At 36.6% G+C, this 20103-nt stretch overlaps 1 protein-coding gene across 1 annotated transcript; it reads right to left on the minus strand.

Moving 5' to 3' along the window:
* Positions 1–1562: 1562 nt before the first annotated feature.
* Positions 1563–7372, minus strand: LOC148020322 (uncharacterized). Its single transcript, XM_087699678.1, has 6 exons — positions 7337–7372; positions 6901–7047; positions 6779–6835; positions 6601–6678; positions 6460–6519; positions 1563–1634 (listed from the first exon to the last, which is right to left on the minus strand). The coding sequence occupies exons 1-6, from the start codon at positions 7370–7372 to the stop codon at positions 1563–1565; spliced, it is 450 nt and encodes a 149-aa protein (XP_087555804.1).
* Positions 7373–20103: the final 12731 nt, after the last annotated feature.

The following is a 20103-nucleotide window of genomic DNA, read 5'->3' on the forward strand; positions in this document are numbered from 1 at the left end:
ATTACAGCTAGCCACATAAATCAATTAATTTGGAATTCCATACAATAATTAATTCACGAAGACATTAATACTTATGTGGATAAAATGGTATCTTATGTGGATAAAATGGTATCACCCACGTTCACACTTGCATCGAAGGCTGGAAAGGATAGGCGTCCTTATCGACCTTTCACCTAAGATAATTCTTAGGAACGTGCCCCGCATTGATAGAGAACCATTTAAGGCACTCATCTCGCCAACATACACATAAAGGAGAACCATTTAAGGCACTCAACCCTTTGCGTACGTGCCACCTGGCAACACTGTCCACCTAGTATTAATCTAGGTACTCTGAGAGGTAGATTTAAAGGTGCACTTTCTCATATTTTGGACAATCTTAGGTAGATCCAAGATGCATTTAATGTGAGTGCAAATGAAGATTTAAGGCGACAAAGTGGGTTGTGGTGCAAATCAGTCAAGGCGTAAGAGACAAGAGTATTTTGAAGTTTAAAATGCAAGAAAATGCAAAGTCGGGTATACAAATAGGGAAGAATCTTTGAGCCATCACTTGGGCATTACTTTTCTGTGTTTGGGGTAGAATTTGAGACTATGAGACCTTAATTTGTGGAGGAATACTATTCAAGGAGCTTAGGAAGACAAAAAATTGCCAAGATTCGAAAGGGTGTTGACCAATTTTAATCGGGATAGGCTACAGGATAATCTCATGCCACCTAATACACGAGAGTTTAAGGGTTTTTACATAGCACTACTGTAAGTGGAGGCTATGGCAGTGCCTCTAGGAATTTAATTATGCCTCCAAGAAAGGAGAAACTATGTTTGTGTCTGGAATGCAGGAATTGACAAGATGTAGTCTTAGCAATTTTAAGAATATTTTAGCCATGTGTAGGGCTGAAAAGAAATATGTATGATGGGCTGAAAAAGAGTTGAAGACATATGGTTTGATGGGTGCAAATGAAGGTATTTGAGGGCTGGTTTTGATGTTGATACAATGGCTGAAATTTTTGCAGCTATTAATGTTGAAAATAGGGATGAAAAAGAGGTTATTTATATTGACACTTTAGAGATGTATGAAGCCATTCAAGATTTTACCGAGCATGAACATGAGAATATGGAAGAAGAAGAGGTAGAAGATGAAGACATTGACATGGCACAGGTTACTTCTTATGACACTCAAGATCCATAAGACTTTGCACATGCCAGAGGATGTGCAAGTTAGGAGGAGGTGGATGTCATGCTGCTACACATCCATAGTGTGAAGAACTCTAGAATGCATTGTCATTCGGCTTTCTTATTTATCTAGAGAAACAATGCCATTTTAGTCATTAATATTAGTGTCTATAGTGTGGATGGTTCAAAAATACTAGATTTTTGAATAAGTTTAGCCAATTTTTGTTATTTTAGATATTATCTCTTGTAAAAATCCAAAAACTATAGTTAAATCTAAAATAGGATGACATGTAAAAGAAAGCAAGTAGCTTTCAGCCATTTTGGGAGGATTTTATGTAATAAGAAGGATTGGCGAAATCGCGCAATGTGCGATCACAATTTTTAGGCAATGAATATCACTCCAAACTAGGAAATGAAGAAGCCTGAGTGATTTGGTAGAATTTTGGCCAGGTGTCCTGGTACTTTATCTACATTTCAGAGCCAATGTAGGCATCAGATCAGTCATCTGAGCAACACATACGAATGTATTGTTGTATGGACATTTTTGTCTACAAGAGATTTATCTTCTCATAATGTAGAAATAAACTGATAGGCTTCATCTTTGTGAGTATTCTTCTACATCTTCTATTACTTTAAGTCCCTTCTCTTCAGCCTACTCCTCTCCCTAAATCTCCCTTTACCCTGATGTCTCTTACCCTCGTGGTAGACTTTTGACCCCAAATGCTCTAACAGTGCGAGATAAGAGAAGAGAAGAGAAAAGAAGAAGAAGAGAGGAGAAGATGGAGAGCTTCCTCACCATGGTCCCTCATGCTCATACACTAACTCCCTCACTCCCTCTCTCAAGCACAAGCTCAAAAAGCAAGAGCAAGCAGAAGAAGAGGAGGAAGAGAGCTAGTTTTGGCCACACACAAGAATGAGCTTCTTCATTCACTTTTTGCCTTTGATACAAAACCCTAATCCACTTTGGGCACCCATCCCTTTTTTACATGCCCTGTCAGTTTAGCCTAGGTACTCTTTTCCTATTTCCTTTCTACTTACATTGTACCTTTATCCATACCCATCTACATCTACAAATTGAACATGAGGGAACGTGGTGCTCTCTTATAAAAAACTATGGTGCATCTTTGCATTTAAAATGTGCCTTTCCTCTTTTGCACTTGCCCTAAACTTTTAAGGTTGTCCTTGCTCTTTTGGCATTTCTTGCTCGTATTTCTTCAGTCAAGCCACCTTTTTCTGCTTTTTCATGTGTCTTTTTACTTTTCTTTTTGCTTTCTTTGCATCAGGGTTAATAATGTAGCTTGAGTACATTGGTCATCTCCATTTTGGCAATGGGAGGATACTCAACCATACGACTTCTTATTGGGAGGGTACATTAACTATATGCCTTTTGAGATCATTGTGTAGAATTTTGATAAAATAGTGTACTGAGAAGAATCCAATGCATCCATGAAGTTATTTAAAACTTTTTGTTGGCACTAGGGTTTCTGGCTTGTGATGCATTAGTTCTCATTTATGCTTCCCAAGAGTTTGTTTTTCTATTGGCTCTAATTTGCACAATCATATGTTGACTATCATAAGTAAAGATTACATCTTTCCTTGATTTTAGTTATCTGCAAGTTAATAGTGTGTAAGAAGGCTTTCTCTCTTTCCAAACACACCATTAAATCTTAATGATAAGTCAACAATGATGTTAAGAACTTTGATATCCTTTTCTTTTGTTGGCTCCTAAGATTCTAGTATTTGTTCACTACTTGTAATTTGATTTTTGGATTCGTTGGCTCCTCTATCACAGGTCTTTCTTTCCTTGGGATCCTTATGTAGGTACTTTGACTTTTGTATCAATAGCTCAAAGTTCACCACACAATGAAGTTTTACACATACAATAGTGCGATCTAACCTACATGCCTAGACCTATATATGCATGGACAAGAGATCTAATGTGAATGTGTAGGTGTGTGGATCCTAGGTAGATGTGTGGATTAGTATGTGTGTGTGCGGTTCATTGTGCAACCTAGTGTTTCTATGCTCAAGGGTGCTGATGGTACCTTGTGTTCACAGGTGTAGGTGCATTAACATCTTCATATGCTAGATGTAATGTGGGCTAGGTGTGATTATGTGGAAAAAAGAGTGCAAGTGCCTAATGTTAGTGTGTGTTGTACTGCAAGGTAGGTTTAGCCTAGCAGTATGATTGTATGTATAAGTGGTGCAATATGTACTTAGCATATGTGCACTACAATGGGATGTGCCTAAGACTACATATGGTAAGGGTACAAGGTACTTACGCACAAGGTGTCCCTAAGCAGGTATCTAGTATACTAATGCACTACATATGGTTGGTGCATAAGTGCAATTTGTGCATGGAATGGGTTATGTGTGCAAAGAGATGTGCTAGTGCATCAAATGAATGTATGTGTGTTGATGGATAAAATAGGGTGTAAATGGGTGCACATGAGTGTGCAAATGGATACTCGCGCAGATGCACTAGTGTAATTGGATACATGGATATATACAGGTGCATAGGATGCACTATTGGATGTGATGGATGCACATGGGTATTTGGATGCACACAGTTGAGTGTGTAAGAATGCATAAGCACAGTGGAGTTAGGAAAAGCATGCAATGAGAGCTGATTGATCTTGAGGTCCTAAAGTGGATTGAATGCCCAAGAGGGATGGGGAAACTCTAACCCTAGAAACCATGTATAAAAATTATGAGAATCAAAAGAACAATCTATTCATGTGTGTGCAAACCTTGTGCACTTGCCTTCCTACTTTCATTGTGAGAGAGTAAGTGAGTGTGAGAATGAGAGATTGAAAGCAAGAGAGTGAGAGCAAGGGATGAAGAGGGTGAAGCTTTACTCATCTTCTCTCTCTACGCACTCTCTCTTAACAAGCTCATGATTCTCTTCTATGTTTGGAGGTTATTAAGGGTTGAGAGTTGAAGGAGCACTCACTTGGATCGCAGAGTGTACAAAGTGCATCCTTCATGGGATTGAAAGAAGGCCATGCCAATCAGTACAAAGAAAGGCTTGCATTCATACATGAGAGACTATGTGAGAGGTAGTTGTTTGATTTTTGTGCATCAAAGCTCTTCAACGAATAAGAGTCTGTCCAACATCCCACTATGTTGAGCTCATGTAGCACAACATTTTAGTTTTGATTTTAAGACCAAGGATATACAACCATGTGATCACCTGTGCTTGCATTGCAATGTGGTTTATGGGGCCAAGATTGTTCTTCTAGGAGAGGATCTACCTTAACTATAACCTAACACAAACAATATGCCAACTAGAAGATCCCAATCATTATGCATTCAAGAAGCCTCTCATCCTTTCATTGCTATTGGTCATATTGTCATGGACTTTATGCTTGTCATTCATCAAATCAACAACAAATCAAGCTGCAATGATTTGATAATTTTTCAAATGTACTGAGCATATGTATTTACATCGGAATATCTTATTAGAAAAAGCAACCAAAGTTCTTTGTGTCACATTGTCATCTTGTCTTTGCATTGGAGTCTTAACATCATCCGAAAGGTTAAGGTTGATGAAACAAACGTTCAATGTTATCAAATTTGATGGAAAGTTACAAGCAATCATCTTACTCCTTTTGACTACCATGACACATTATTTAATAAGATTCCGAAGCGTTGATTCAAAACAAGGGAATACAATTTGACCAACACTTGTTACAAGTTCTGCACCTTGGATGATGACTATGGTCCTTTTGTCCTAGCTCAGGACCAAAGAGTTGAAAAAGCACATTAGGGTTTAATAGTCACTACTCAATCAGGGTTAAGATTGACCAAACGGACGCACAATGTTCTCCATTTTCTAAATTTACAAATGCCCATACTATTATACCCTTCGACTGCCCTGATACATCCATTAAGAATCATAAGCTGCAATAGAGCCAACACGGTGGGGGTGGTAGCGGTCCACGAATGACCTGTTGTTTCGCAGGTGGGGCTGGTTGGCTGTACTTGCACAAGGAACTTTCAATCGATCCCCATATAGGAAAAAAAGAGAATTCCCCATGGAATTCCCTAGTTGAAAATACATATAAGTGGGGAAAGTAAAAACTAGGGAAAATGGGACATTTCCTAGTGAGAATAAGTAGGGAATCATATAAGACCTTTTCTATGTAGGAAATATTTCCTACATAGGAATTTCATAGGAAATTCCTATGTAGGAAATATTTCATACATAGAAAAATATAGAATTTTCTATGTAGGGAATAATTCCTATATAAGAAATATTCCATATATAGGAAAAAAATTCTAGATGTGATTCCCTAAGTACTCTCACTAGGAAATCTCTCATTTTTCCTATTTTTTGCATTCCCTACTTATATGTACTTTCAACTACGGAATTCCGTGGGAATTCTCTTTTTTCCTTATCAATTTATCTACTTTGCCCTTACTCTTAGACATGCTAATATCAAACAAGAAATTACACAATAAATTTTTAACTAGAAATTTATATGGAGAATGTCATCATTTCTAAGTAAGGATCAATAACATACATCTAATGATCAAAATAGATTAAACAAATTAAGACATCAATATCTACTTCTAGCAACCAAAAGAAAAATGAAAATACTTTTAAAGGAGCATAGAACTAAAAACTAATTAAGCAACATGTGTGTCTTGAATATTTTATCCCTTAAATCTCCAATATGTTCCAAAGTAATAAATGTTTGAGTAATCCCTCAAATCTCCAATATGTTGAAATGCAATAAATTCTTAACTCAAAGTATTAGTTATGCTAAAACTTCCACACCATCTAGACTAAGCACATTGCTATTTTTGTTTAATACAACTTTGCCATTTCCTAGTAGCCAATAAACAATCTCCTTAATCATATCATCACTTGTTGGCTTCTTTGTATCCTTAATCAAGACTCGAAAGCTAGCTTCAATCTTTTTGAGATTCATGTATGTAGTCTTTAAAGAAAAGTACATATCATGAATTGTAGGCACACCAAGATACTTCAAAAGTATGGTTTCCATATTCTCTTTTGTCATATTAACCTGCATTGAATAACAAAAAGAGAATAAGTAACTTATTATACTATGTATAGATAATTAAATGACACGAATTATAATATGAAAAGCCATAAATTTAACTACATGACTATTTTATATATATATATATATATATATATATATATATAAACTATAAAGCTACCCTTTAAGCATCATTTGAAATGTTAATCTCAAAGCTACAAATTCAACTACATGACTACAATTATATATATCTAATTAAAATATAAATTAACAATAAAGTTACCCTTTGAGTATCATTTGAAATGTTAATCTCAATGCCTTGGTTTGGGAGATCTTTAAATTCCTAATTCAAATAAAATAAAAATATTAGATTATGCTTTTCATGTATGACATAAACAAAAATATAAACATTTACATCTAGCACCTTTGGTTCTTTTTCGTTGATACTGGTACCTCGTTTCATGCTCCTTTGTTGCAAAATATCCTTCATCTTCTCACTTGGCTAGTCAACACGTAAAATAAATAGTTATTTAATAAATCATATCTTTAGTTATTCACTAGACTATGACGCTATTGTTCTCTCACAAACATATATCAAATACCTTCCTCTTTCTTTGACTTTTTCGAGATGTTTCATTAATGTCATCATCTGGATTAGCCTACATTCAAAACTAAAATTAGTAATCACATTAAAAACATTTATATAGAAAAAAAAGTTACATACCTTATCATTGCTTGAACTATGGATACTTTGTTCCAGAGTTTCTTGACGTTTAGTTGAGTACATTATTTTGTCTAAACCATGTGACAATAACTTTGAAAAGCTGGCACAATTTTCCATATCAAGTGTCTCATCTTCATTTTCAACATCCTACATTTTAAGCATGTAAAGGATAAGATACTGTTAAGAACATGAATCATATGGTTAATCTTAAATTTAATATAAAGCAAAGAACCTCATCGGACGTATAACATTGAAATTCTTCAAAGCTCTTTTCTTCCTCCACGAACATATTCATCTATGGGAAATGAAAGTTAATGTATAAGTATCTGTATAAGAGACATTCTCAAAGAAAGTTATTAGATATGAGCTCAAAAGCATTACCTACAATGATAAATCTGTTTGCTTGTATTGTTAAACATATAAGATTATAAGATACCTTTTTCAAACCTTGTTCATTTGCAATATCATCCATGCTAGGAATGTATACATCAAGTTGATTAGAATCAATAGTAGCAACATATGGTTCACTCTGCCATCAATAGACATCCCTAAATGAGTATGGGAGAAAAAGAGCCAATCCTACACTTATGATATCAAACTTATAAATCATCTTACCATTGATGATGTTATGTCATTTGATACATTTTGAAGCTTATCTATATCATCCACTCCAAGAGATGTGGATAATTCTCTCTATATGTCATAAGATTAATAGTTCAATAACTAAGAATCTACACCTCAAATATTAGGAAAGCCAATTAAAAAAAGTACCAATCAACTTACCTTCTTTTAAAAATCTTTTTTCTTCAAATACTTTCTTTCATCTTGCTTTGTACCCTTCCACCAGTCATATATGTCATTCTCTCTCCATATGTACTCACATCCAGTAAACTTCAATGGTAAAATCTCATGGTGATTCTCTGATATAATTTTCATGATATACTTTTTATCCACATTTTTATAACGTAGATCATCTGGGTTTAAGGATTCAAACCACCTACGTACTTGATGATAATTTTCAAGCATGACAGTGTGTTGACTTTTAAAGTATTCAGCCAAGAGCTTTTTTCCATAAAGTCTACCCTCTTCTCTAAATTTCAACATGGGTGGCCGATAGATATCATCATATGATGGTATGCGTATCACTCCTATTGATACTCAAGTGATCAAATATCATTATTATCAACATAAGAAAGCTGATAATACCTGATTCTTGGCTTGAAGAAGTGTTAAGGCAAGCAATCTCAATGTCTTCCTTTCTTACATTGTCTCTTGTGTCATCTTTAGTAACTTGTTTACCTATATATACATAGAGTTAACCAAAGCTCACGATAATACAAGGTTATTAAAATTTTCAATAACACAAGAGAAAGTAATTAGATATTGTGTATCAATTTGGGTCACCAAATTTCTACAAGTTTTTGATCCTTAAAGTTGGTACCTGCATCTTGACTTAAAGAAACATTATTGCAAGTAACCTCCTTATCTCCCTTTCTTACATTACCTCTTTTCCCACCTTTTGTTGTTCTTTTATCTATGTTTATATATATACACACAATTAATCAAAGTTTAAAGATATGAATAACTATGAACATTTTAAATTTGGCAAAGAGACTAATTAAAGCTAGTTAATCTCAAAATGAATCACCTAATAAAGCAAGATGTAATATATGTACAAATTTAAATTTTCAAAGTTTAGTAGAAATAAAGACATATACCTGTATCGTGATTTGAAGAGACATTAGGGCCAATGACCTCCTTAGCTTTCATTGTTCCATTATCTCTTGTACCTGCATTTGTGCTTTTGTTACCTTTATGTACACATAATAAACCAAAGTTTAGAAACATAAGAGACTTATATTTTTTAAAAAGAAGTACTATATCAAACTAAATCACTTAATTCCTTAGCACTTGGATTAGAACACATAAAATAGTAATAAAATTAGGTATAAATTTAGTTATTAGAGATAGTTACCTTTCACTTCTTCCACAACTGAATCCACAAGCCCAAGTAGTTTGGGATCCTCACTCATCATTTTTTTCAAAAGAGCCATCATCTCTAGATTAGAAGTCGACATGGCAAACCTACATAGGCATGGTAACAATAAGAAAGTATTTGCAATGTATGTTTGAAAATGTATATCACATTAAGCAATACAAAACAAAAGACTTCAATAAACATACCGTCAGAATGTTTGAAAATGTAAATTACATTAAGCAATACAAAAAAAAAGACTTCAATAAACATACCGTCATAACATTGTTGCCTCATGCTCATGCGAACGCCACATGGTAGGTACAATCTTTCTTTTGTTGTCAATTGCAATTGCTTTTGTTTTGAGTACTTGCCATTGCTTTTTCGTGGATACACATAGCCACCAATCCTTCCAATCTTGATCCTCTATTCTCACTTTCCAAATATTTTCTTGCAAGTGTACATTAATTAGCCATCCCACTTTTACTTGCTTCATTTCATAGTGTACTGCTCTTATAACCGCACATTTGAGGTCATTTGGCTCACATAAAGCATCTAGATGAGACTTCATATAGACAACATCATTTTCCTCTGGCCAAGGAGGAATGCAACCGATGCAACCTATCTTAATCAAACGTAAGCTTGGTCTCAAATCTTTTGTCTCATATGCGATGATATTGTTTCCATGTTGAAGTGGAATAAATTTGTGTAACAATGATTGTATTGGTCTAATACAATCCCATGAAAATGGAACAAAACCATTTTGCAAGACACTCATACCTGTAGTGGTATCCACAACTAGACTTTCATGGCCACTTTCAACCAAAATACATTGTCTGTAGTAATAAGCTCCAAAAAATAGTTTCACTTCACCATTGCATTCAAACGAAAAAAATGATGATATGCATGCTTTCCAATGGCCAACATCTATGTCCACTCTAGAGTCTTCTTCGCATCTTACCACCACTTTATCTCCCACTTTATAAACTTCTCCCTTTAGAAAAACCTTTTTATATTCTGTCACTGTTTCCACCTCTATGTTGAAGCTATGATGAACGTATCTCTTTTCTTCATTAGTTGCATCTCTATGTCTTAACTTCTTTGCTCCTATGGTTATTCCCTTTGTTAGAGCTACTCTTTTGCATGCACAATCATTAGCCTTTTCTAAAAAACTCCATATTTCTTTTGTTTTCTCCACACATGATACATGCATGAGACCTGATGCATGCCATTCTGGACATTCATCGTACCTATTAGAATCCACTAAGTATCCATCAGGTGGTAGTAAAGCTTTGTGGAGTTCTCTTGTCATCCTTTGATAGGGCATAAGTCTGTCACGTTGGTCTTTTGTAATATGCATAAATATCCATGTAAAGAATCTTCGTCTTTGGTAGTTTGCATAAGAAATCTCATTATCTTTGTTATTTGTTTTGATATTGACATATACTGAGACCATACGCTCATAAATATAACACCAGAAAGCATCATGACTACCATGTCGAATAATGTTATCCAAGAATTCTCCAAAACCTACATTTAGTAAGGCAAGAAAATATATACGATTAAAGTGAAATATAATTTCTATATAAATGAAAAAACTAAGAAAATAAAAAATATTTATACCTGCAATATGTTCCAAAGGAGCTGAGTTTGATCCTAAGAGCTCCTCAGAGCTTACTCTCCATGAACCAAGCAATTCTCTCAAAGTGTCTATATTTTCTCTAGACCAACCATTGTCGTGAGTGTAGTTGTAAAAAGCATGAGCAATGTCTATCATAATCAATCCTAGGTCATAGAATACCTTCAGAATACCTTCAATCTCACATAGTACATAAGGCAAACACCATTGAATCCACTTTTGATTTTCCTCAGCCTTGTAGCTCTCACAATACTTACTAGGATATCTTGGCCAGCGACCATAACGAATAGAGTATGGTGTTACTTTAGTGACACGATGTGTTGTCTCATCAATTTTTACTTTCATCCTGTTATCCACAGTCCTTACTAGAGCACATATATATTTTAAGAACAAATTTAGGGCCAAAATATGCATGCAATCATATACAAGGTCCAGGGATAAATCAAAGCCATAGAGTTCATATAGTCTCCACAAGCATGATCTACCAGAAAGTCCCGCATCTTTCAAAATCTCTTCTCTTTCTGCTTGGGTGAGGGCTCGCTCCGCCATAGTCAAAGAACTAAGCATTTCATTGGTTGATCTTTTAATTGGTCTATATCTCAACTGGAATCTATTTTGACCATACAAGTAACGTCCTGAGCCCTCACCCTCCAAAGTGGCTATTGCTTTGTCTCTACGACAAAACGACTGACCACCATCTTTGAAAGATCCAATCTTGCACTGAGCTGGATGGTCTCCAGTTACCATCATTAGCATAGCACGTGCAATGAATCTTCGACGAAGAGAATTTTCATGCTCAACAATCTGTGTAACTGGATAATTGAAGTCTACTTCAAATCCATCAACAAATAGACTTTCTAATTCATCTATCAATGGCTGCATGAATATGTGAAAGAGTTTACTATAGCTTCCAATAACTTTTTTGCAACTGAATGGAATAAATAAAACCGGTATAACTCCAATAAGGGAGCTCTTTCCAACATTGAGAATTTTGATTTCAACAACTCCACAATTCTTCTGGGTTGTCTTTGAGGCTTGGAATCCATCCCAATGTAATAACAAGGTGAAATTGCGTGGATCACCCTATTTATCACAAAACACACCACATTTTAGTAACCTGTATCAAATTTCATTTATATTAATTAAAAAGACAAGCATGATAATAAAGTGTACCTTACAAATCCTTTTGTACCCATGTATGTGAGTTCGACATGATTTGCAGATAAACTTGTAGGCACTCTCAATATCATCCCATGAATGATCAAGCAATGGTGAACTTTGGGCAGAAGGCCAAGTTGTATAGACTTGTTTGCAATGCATGTTATTACATATCAATGGAAGCTCAAAGTATGATTCAGGATTCCAAAAATCATTTACACTTTTGCATTTTGTACCATCCCAAAACTCATTTATTGTAGAATCACAAAGTGTATTCTCCTGTATTAACCATTTGTTTTTATTTCTCCACATTTCCAACAATTCATGGCATAGAGTTCTACTTCTAGTTAGTAGACGCAATTGTTCTCTAATGGAGACATAGTCAAAAGAGAGCATATATTTTCTCGGTAGAGAACACTTGGAACACTTTTCACAACATTGTGAACAATCACGCTTTAACTTCTTCCTTCCTCCTTTTCTGGTGTTACACAAGCATTCAATTGTGTCTCTAATGTAGTTATCCTCCTTGCTTGGCTGATAAAGCAATGGTGCATGAATAGAGCTCTCACTTCCTTGGCATACCCTGTAACGTTGGGAGTTAACCATACCTAGCCGTGTGAACATGATACCAAGTTTCTCTCAACAAGTAGGAATATTTATACCATTCAAGTCTCCATCCCATGTGTTAGGCATTTGCACTAGTAGTTTGGCCAAGCTTGGCATATGTATATTGTTCATATGTGCTTGGGGGGATCAGAACTGACCATATCACCAAAAAGAATTTTAAGCATTTTATCTTGAAACTCAATGGAAGCTTGATGCTCATCCCAAAGTGCTTGCAATTGAATTATTCTTTGAATGATTTTGTCAAATAAAGATGGTTCAACATCATCCATCTCGAACGCTTCATGTTGTGGTTCCACCTCATTATCCTCCCTTTCGTCTAAATTGCCAATCTCATCTGATGGGTCATTATGGACCTCATCTCCCATGTCATTATGCTCTAAAAGAATGTCATCTTGTGGTAGTCCTTGAGAGTCACGTAAACCAAGATTAGTAGTGAGACTCTTAAATCTTTCCTCAATTTTCATGTGTCTTGCATATGTTGAGTGAGGAACCATACGTCCACCTTCACAATATGTTCTGCATGTACACCACAAACGCCTGCGTCTAGGCAAAGAGTGAGATGATGGTTGATCCATAGGAGGGTTATCTTCACTCATACAAACATCATTGTTAGTAGAATTTTGACCTTCTTGTTGAGCCAGAACTGATGAATGTATTATCCCATTCATATCCTTGCGACTGTGTGCATAGTAAGTTTGTGTAGTAACATTCTGATAACCAAGGGTTGAATGCCTACACTTATAATTGCATCGACATCTCCTTAAATTATTCATTATGGCTTCCTGAAACATAGACATAAATAAAAAATAATCAATCTATATATTAAAGTTACATATCAAAAGTTATACATCAAACGGGAAAAAAAAAGCATTATTCAATGGGAAGTAGACTTTTATCTATGGTGGAAATAAATTATATTCAAGAACCATAAGCATAGTCAAGGAGATTTAATTAGAAAGCTGCAAAGAGTAGAAAGTGCAAGAAGATTTAATTATAGAATACCTTCGTATCAAAATCTTCCAAAGATGCATAAGACTTAGTTTAGCAAAAACATGTGTCTATTATTTCTAAGGGTAGAGCAGGGATACGATAGTGCTATATGGTTTACAAGCATATTCATAGGGTGAAAGAAAACTATGTTCACTTAATATTGTTATCTCAAAGTTCTATATTTATTATGGGCACATACATAAACTAGATCTTCCAGTAAAGTATAGCTAGATGTACGTTATGAAGTGGTGCAAAGGTGTCACTTGGTTCATGTGAATTGAAGGGGAATTCAAGCTGACTCTGAGTCTACAAACATAAGTAGGCTATAGAGAGAGAGATTATGAAACCCTGCCTGGAAAGGAAGATTGGGCCGGGTTGGGCCAAAAAGACCCATCACATCACTTATTATTTCCCTAGTATGGTTAAACATCTCCTCGAACAAGTGATACTTGGAGCTTACTATAATAAACTTATGCTCGAGAAAACATAGGATAAAAAGCCAACAAGAGATAACAAAACCCAGCTTGGATAGGAATATCGTGTCCCTAGGGCTAACAAGGCCCATCACAACAGTTATCATTTCCCAAGCATGGTTGGACATCTCCTCAAAACAAGCAAAGTCAGAGATTACAAAACCCTGCTAGGATAGGAAGGTCGTGTCCCTAGGGCTATAAATAAGGCCCGTCACAGCAGTTATCCTTTCCCAAGCATGGTATACATGTAGTATACATCATGGTATACATGTAGTATACCAGAAAGACTAGTGGACACAATAGGTATAAACATTCTTAGTAAAAAGGCTTGTTGCCCACATTGTTACAACAATGAATAGCCTATCAAAACTAACCCAAACAAGCTCAAAACACATCACAATAGCCTATCAAAACTAACCCAAACAAGTTCAAAACACAATATTATCACAAGCTCAAAACGGATCCTCATTATAATTGCTACATTCTGAGCTACAGCATAACCGCATCACGTGGATGCCATGGCGGTCCTCATCTCCACCCACTCATCGACATCCTCATCGATTAGCAGCACTCAATATGACGTGGACGACGATGTGGATGTGGCCTTTCTAGATGTGTGCCATTCAATCAAGGAGACCACGGCTAAAATTCTTCACTACCTTGCCTCGGTTGAGAATGAGCTGAAGAACTACTCCTTCATAACTGCTTCTAATTCAGGATTCTCATCCTCCATGTTCGTGTGGGCGAGCAGAAAAGCGAAGAGAACAAAAACCCCCTGAGCATGCGGCCGTTGACATCAAGGGTGTGTGTCCAATCCCGGACTCGAGCCGGAGACCTCTAGTGTGTGAGACTAGCATGATAACCGACTACACCATCCGGATAGCATGAAGAGCACCCTCAGGAAGCCCTCGCTGCGGCACAGGACGAAGTCCAGGATGTTGCCCTCCTAGAACAGAGCAGCTTGCTGCTTGGCGTAGTCCAGGTGGCCTGGCTGCAGACAGCTGCTGCTAGCAGGAAGCAGAAGTTCAGTAGGAAAGAGAGCAGGAAGAGGTGCTTATACAGCGTGAACCAACCCTGTTGTGTGGAGTTCACTCCCGACCCGAAGCTCCACAGCTTGCCATCGGCCGCTGCCTACTTCGAGATTCCAGAGTTTTGGACCCCTTGATCAACGCTCACCGGACCAGCAGGATCCCCCTAACCCCCCGTTTTTCGTTCATGACTAGTTCTGATCCCCTAACCACACCTTGCTCCATCCACTACCACTACCACTGCGACCCACCCCCATGTGTGTTCAGGCAACGCACTGATGCAGCAGCGCTCCACGCTCCTCATGACTTCATCCATCTCTCTGCTCACCGGCAACAAGTGTGCCAAATCGAGCCTACGACTTGGTGCTAGCGAACGCACCACACTCTTGGTGTTTGCCACCGCAGTCTTGGGCATCGCAGGAACAATATGCAGCACATCTATATCGACTGATAGACGTGCTAGCTCATCCGCACTAGCAAAGAAGTTGCTCACTAGATGTGGCGTGCTCTCGCCCACCGACAACCAACCATCATCACTTTAATGGATTGCACCTCTACGACGACTACAACAGGAGATCACAGTCCTACACGGTGCAGTCCTTTATGGATCGAGCATCCTTGCACGGGCCTGCCCAAGCCCAGGGAAGGAGTGTGTCGGCGTTCGCTTCCGGGTCAGAGAGAACGTATCAGAGGAGTCGCGTATCAGAGATTACATTGTCACTTTTTACACACGTATCGATAGAGAGCGTATTAGTGATACCTGCTAGTGGAGCGGGGCAGGACAACGCTGACGGTGTCGGCGTTCGCTTCCGGGTGGAGGTGGCAGCTGTGCTTAGCTTGGCGATGCGGTGGTTCCCGAGACCCAAGAAGGATCGATCGCCTCCACGGTTCGCCCTGATCGGGCAGCAGCAGCAGCTGGCGGGCGCGGCGAATATGGCAAACAAACTGTTTGTAAACGAGTTGCAGGTGATTCGATGGCGGACAAGCTGTTTCCCTCCTCTACACTAAGGGCATCGATCCGTCGGCGGGAATTAATTAGAGGTTAGGTAGGGAATTAATTAGAGGGTAGGTAACAATAGTGGATTAGCTCCATCTTCGTCTTTGTCTTTGTCTCCTTCTCTCTCTCCCCTTACCTATTTTCCCCAATACTTTTTGCATTTTTACTTTTTTGGAGCCTAGTTTTGGCATTGGAATGTTTAAGATTCACGATCGCATGTAAAAGTACATGGGATTACACTTGAAGATCTTAGCATTAAATTCATGCCTGAGTTTACATTAAAAGGGAGCTTGGAAGGGAAAATTAATTTGGGTTTTCAATGGTGATTTAGTTGGGATTCTTACAATTCTTGCTTTTGCATGTTAGCCTTTCACATCTTTTCTTCCATTCTCTTGTCATGTTGTTTGCACTCTCTTTATTTTTTCTCTTTAGCAATTTGTGTTTCATGCATTTTGAGTTAATATTTGACTATTGTATAGTGAAGGCTATGAAACTTGATGACATGACATGTTGATCTTATCTTGTATTTGCAATGGTCTTTTTAATTGAAGCCCTCAAGCTCACCTTAACCTATCAAGCATAGGTTGGAAGCTAACCATACTCTAATTGAAGCACAAGATTTTTCTAGACTAATTTTGTAATGTTTCTACATTGAAACAAGGTCCCAAATCTTTACGTAGAAACTAGGCTTGATAAGAAAATTTATGAAATAGAAAATCTTATCAAGTTATAAGCTTTATAAGCTTATAAAGAAGGAAAAGATATTCTTGAGATGGATGAATAGGTTGAGAGAGGAAGAAGCATCAATTTCATAATGAGAGTGGAAGGAGAATATCCATGGTTATGGAGGGATTGGAAGAAGTGAGATTAAGAGCTTTAAGGTATATTATGGAATCTCTACATTGATCTAGGAAAGAGAGTGATGATGATGATGAGGCCTAAATGGGGTGTGTTATATAGTGAGATTTGCAGGATGGACATCCTTGCATGACTCGGTCCCACAAAGCAAGGTTACTTTTCTTTGCTTTGGGAGTGTATCATATTGAACTATTGTTAATACTTTGCATGTTTCTAAAGGTCCACCCCCTTTTTTTATTAATAAGTTTGTATCTTTTTCTTATTTCTCCTATTATACTACTCCTTTGAGGCTAGTTCATATTCAATCTTTAGGTTTTTGTCTAGTCACCTCCCAATGTCTAGGATGGATAATATTCGGAGTTGTAGACTTCTGCACATTTGTCTTCTCTTGATTTGGTTGTTGAGTATTCGATTTTAATCTTGTTAACTTTCGCATGTTTATTGAGTCTAAGCTAGTTTCTATAGCTTATGCTTATTTTTATCCTATTAGAATTCACTAAAAACCTAGTTTATCATTTCTACATATTGAAATCTTAAATTTATCAACTCTAGAACTTTTAGATAAGAACTTGAGACACAAAAATTTTATAAGCACAAGGTTAGCATAATGGGTATATTACATTTAATGCCTTAAACAATTCCCAAGATTACCACTTCATCTTGTTGAAAATTCATGACTATATTCTTATGATTTACTTATGAATCTTCTTTCTTATATTAACTATATCATATATTGTTTAGGATTCACTAGGGGGGAATTTATCTTGACTATACCATGTATTGCTTCTAAAATTCTACCCCTTATATTTTTCCATAAGTCCCTATCTTTTTCTTATTTCCCCTAATATGATACTCCCTTGAGGCTTTGCCCAAGTTTTTGTCCAGTCACCTCCCTATGTCTAGGATGGAAAATAATTTGAGCTTCGCACTTTTACACTTTGACTTGTCTTGATTTGGTTGTTCTTAATGTCCCATTTTAAGGTTGTCAAGTTTTGGATATTTAGTGAGCTTAAGTGAGCTAATTTCTATATCTTGTGCTTGTTAATAACATTATTAGAACTCACTCGGAGCTTAGTTTATCATTATCTACCTTTTGAAAACTTCAATTTATCAACTCCTGAATTTAAAATTAAGAACTTGAGACCCACGAATTTTGTAAGCACAAGGTTAGCATCATGGGCATACTACACATCATGCCTTAAATAAATCCCAAAATGACCACCTATTCATCATGTTAAAAATTCATGAATATACTATTATGGTTTATTTATGAATCTTTTTGTTTTATGTTGACTATATCATAATTGTTTAACATTCATTAGGGGGATAATTTATGTTGACTATATCATATATTGCTTCTAAAATTCTACCCCCTGCATTTATCTGTAAGTCCCTATCTTTTTCTTATTTTCCCTATTACAATACTCCCTCTATGCGAGTTCTTGCTTGACCTTTTGGCTCTTGTCTAGGCACCACCCAATGTCTACAATAGTGAATATTTTGAGCTATATGCTTCTACTCTATTGGCTTCTCTTGATTTGGTTGTCTAATGTCCCATTTAAATGTTGTCTTGATTTGGCTTCTCTTGATTTGGTTGTCTAATGTCCCATTTTAATGTTGTTAAGTTTTGCTTTTTTACTGAGTTTAATCTTCTTTTTATGTATAGACATGTGCAAACACACACATACACACACACACACACACACACACACACAACGTTATATAAATGATGTTATCTTTTAGTCTATTCATAATAGGCTTATTATTAGAAAATCATTTCTATCACATTTCCCAAGGGGTACTTAAAAACCAATAACTTTATAAACTTTCATGAGTAAAGTAACTCATTTTCTTTAGGTACACATGGGTTTTTTCCCATTATTAATTTAAATCCCTCTCATAAGAAGCTTATTTCAATAGTTTCAAAAGTATCAAAATGTCATAGTAGGAAGAAACACACATATCGTATATGTTTCCTCATTCATGTTGCCCTTGTCACCAAAGAGAATTTTCTTTCAATTTAGCTAAACTTCATCCTATGGAGAGTCTCATTTCTTTAGTTTGTCATATATACCTATAATCTATATCTATAATATCAACAATTGAGGAATCTATTACATGGCAAGCATTCATGCCACTCTTATCATTCCACATGGCAATTTTCTATGAATTAACTTTTAAATTGAAAGATATGCTGTAAAATCAAATTTTTATTTTTTCCTTTTGACCATTACTTGGAATTATAAATCCTCTCCTTGATTGGTCTCAATCTAGACATGGGAGTCCAATATCTTATAGTTATATTATGGTAATAAAGGTGCAAGGCAGCTAGGCTTGAGGGGGTTACTATTATATAGCGTTATGGAGGAGGATGGGAACTCCACTGGTGTCTTTAACCCATCCACCTTCAAGCTGATCACCTCACGTTTCTTTGCGAGTGCTTACAACTTCCTTACAAAGCCCCATGCATTTCCACATCCAACTAATGTAGCTCCTAGTGTACCCATCACAGCATGTACATGAATGACTCTAACATCGTTGTTATATTATTAGGGATGTCAACTTGGACATGGTATGCATGAAGGCTTCCACTACAACAAAAAGGCTCCATAGACGCACTTGTAGACGCAATATTTGAATTGTGAAAAAAAATGTTAGGCACGTTTATTAACGCGTCTATTTCCGCGTCTACAAAATCGCGTCTAAAAGTGCACTTATGATCAGAGTTACACGCACACTTAGATGCGCCTATAGACGCGCATATAAACGCGCTACGTAAATATATAATCATATTTATAAAAAAGTGGATATATTCATATTGTGCGTCTATACACGCGTGTATCTACGCGTCTAAAACTGCGTTTACTCTGAAAATTTTTTACGAGAATAGACGCGCATTTATCGTGCAATTTAGACGCACTGATAGACGCGCAAAACAGAGGTATGAAAAAAAAACCAGAGAGCATGTGGCTTTGCAAGCCATATGCTCTCTGGTTTTTTTCCCCCCATCAACATCAAACTGTATGCTTAGGGAAAACATAGAAAGATTATTTCGAAGATTGGATACTAAAAACAAAACAATGTATGTAGCACACGAAATTTCATATATATAGATGAAACGTTTTTACATTATGAGTTCTAGTGCTTGTGACGTCATGGTCGCAAGCACTAGCTGAAAGTAATACATATCAAAAATGAAAATTACAAGCCAAGTGGAGGCATGCATGCATGGGGCTCCTCTATATCTCCTCAGAAGAGGCATCATCATCGCTACCACCATCGCTGCCTGTGCCGCTGCCGTTGCCGCCACCGCTACTGCTAGTCCCCCCTTCGCTATCCTCAACTGCATCAGGGTTCGCCTACACAAAGGATTAAGGTATATAAATACCATTACAAACAATAAATTAAAGTTATCTATACTTTTCATGTAAAAAATAAAACATACCTCTTCTGGTGGT

The sequence above is a fragment of the Lygodium microphyllum genome, chromosome 19 (assembly GCF_053477565.2).
Source record: "Lygodium microphyllum isolate KBCC chromosome 19, Lygodium_microphyllum_v1.1.10, whole genome shotgun sequence".
NCBI classification, from domain to species: Eukaryota; Viridiplantae; Streptophyta; class Polypodiopsida; order Schizaeales; family Lygodiaceae; genus Lygodium; species Lygodium microphyllum.

Excerpts from the sequence above, each read along its gene's own strand:
- LOC148020322 (XM_087699678.1), bottom strand. The coding sequence starts at position 7,372 with ATGGATGATATTGCAAATGAACAAGGTTTGAAAAAG. Across the intron at positions 7,048-7,336 it reads ATGAACAAGGTTTGAAAAAG|GATGTTGAAAATGAAGATGA; the intron begins GTATCTTATAAT and ends CTTAAAATGTAG. Across the intron at positions 6,836-6,900 it reads ATAGTTCAAGCAATGATAAG|GCTAATCCAGATGATGACAT; the intron begins GTATGTAACTTT and ends TTTTGAATGTAG.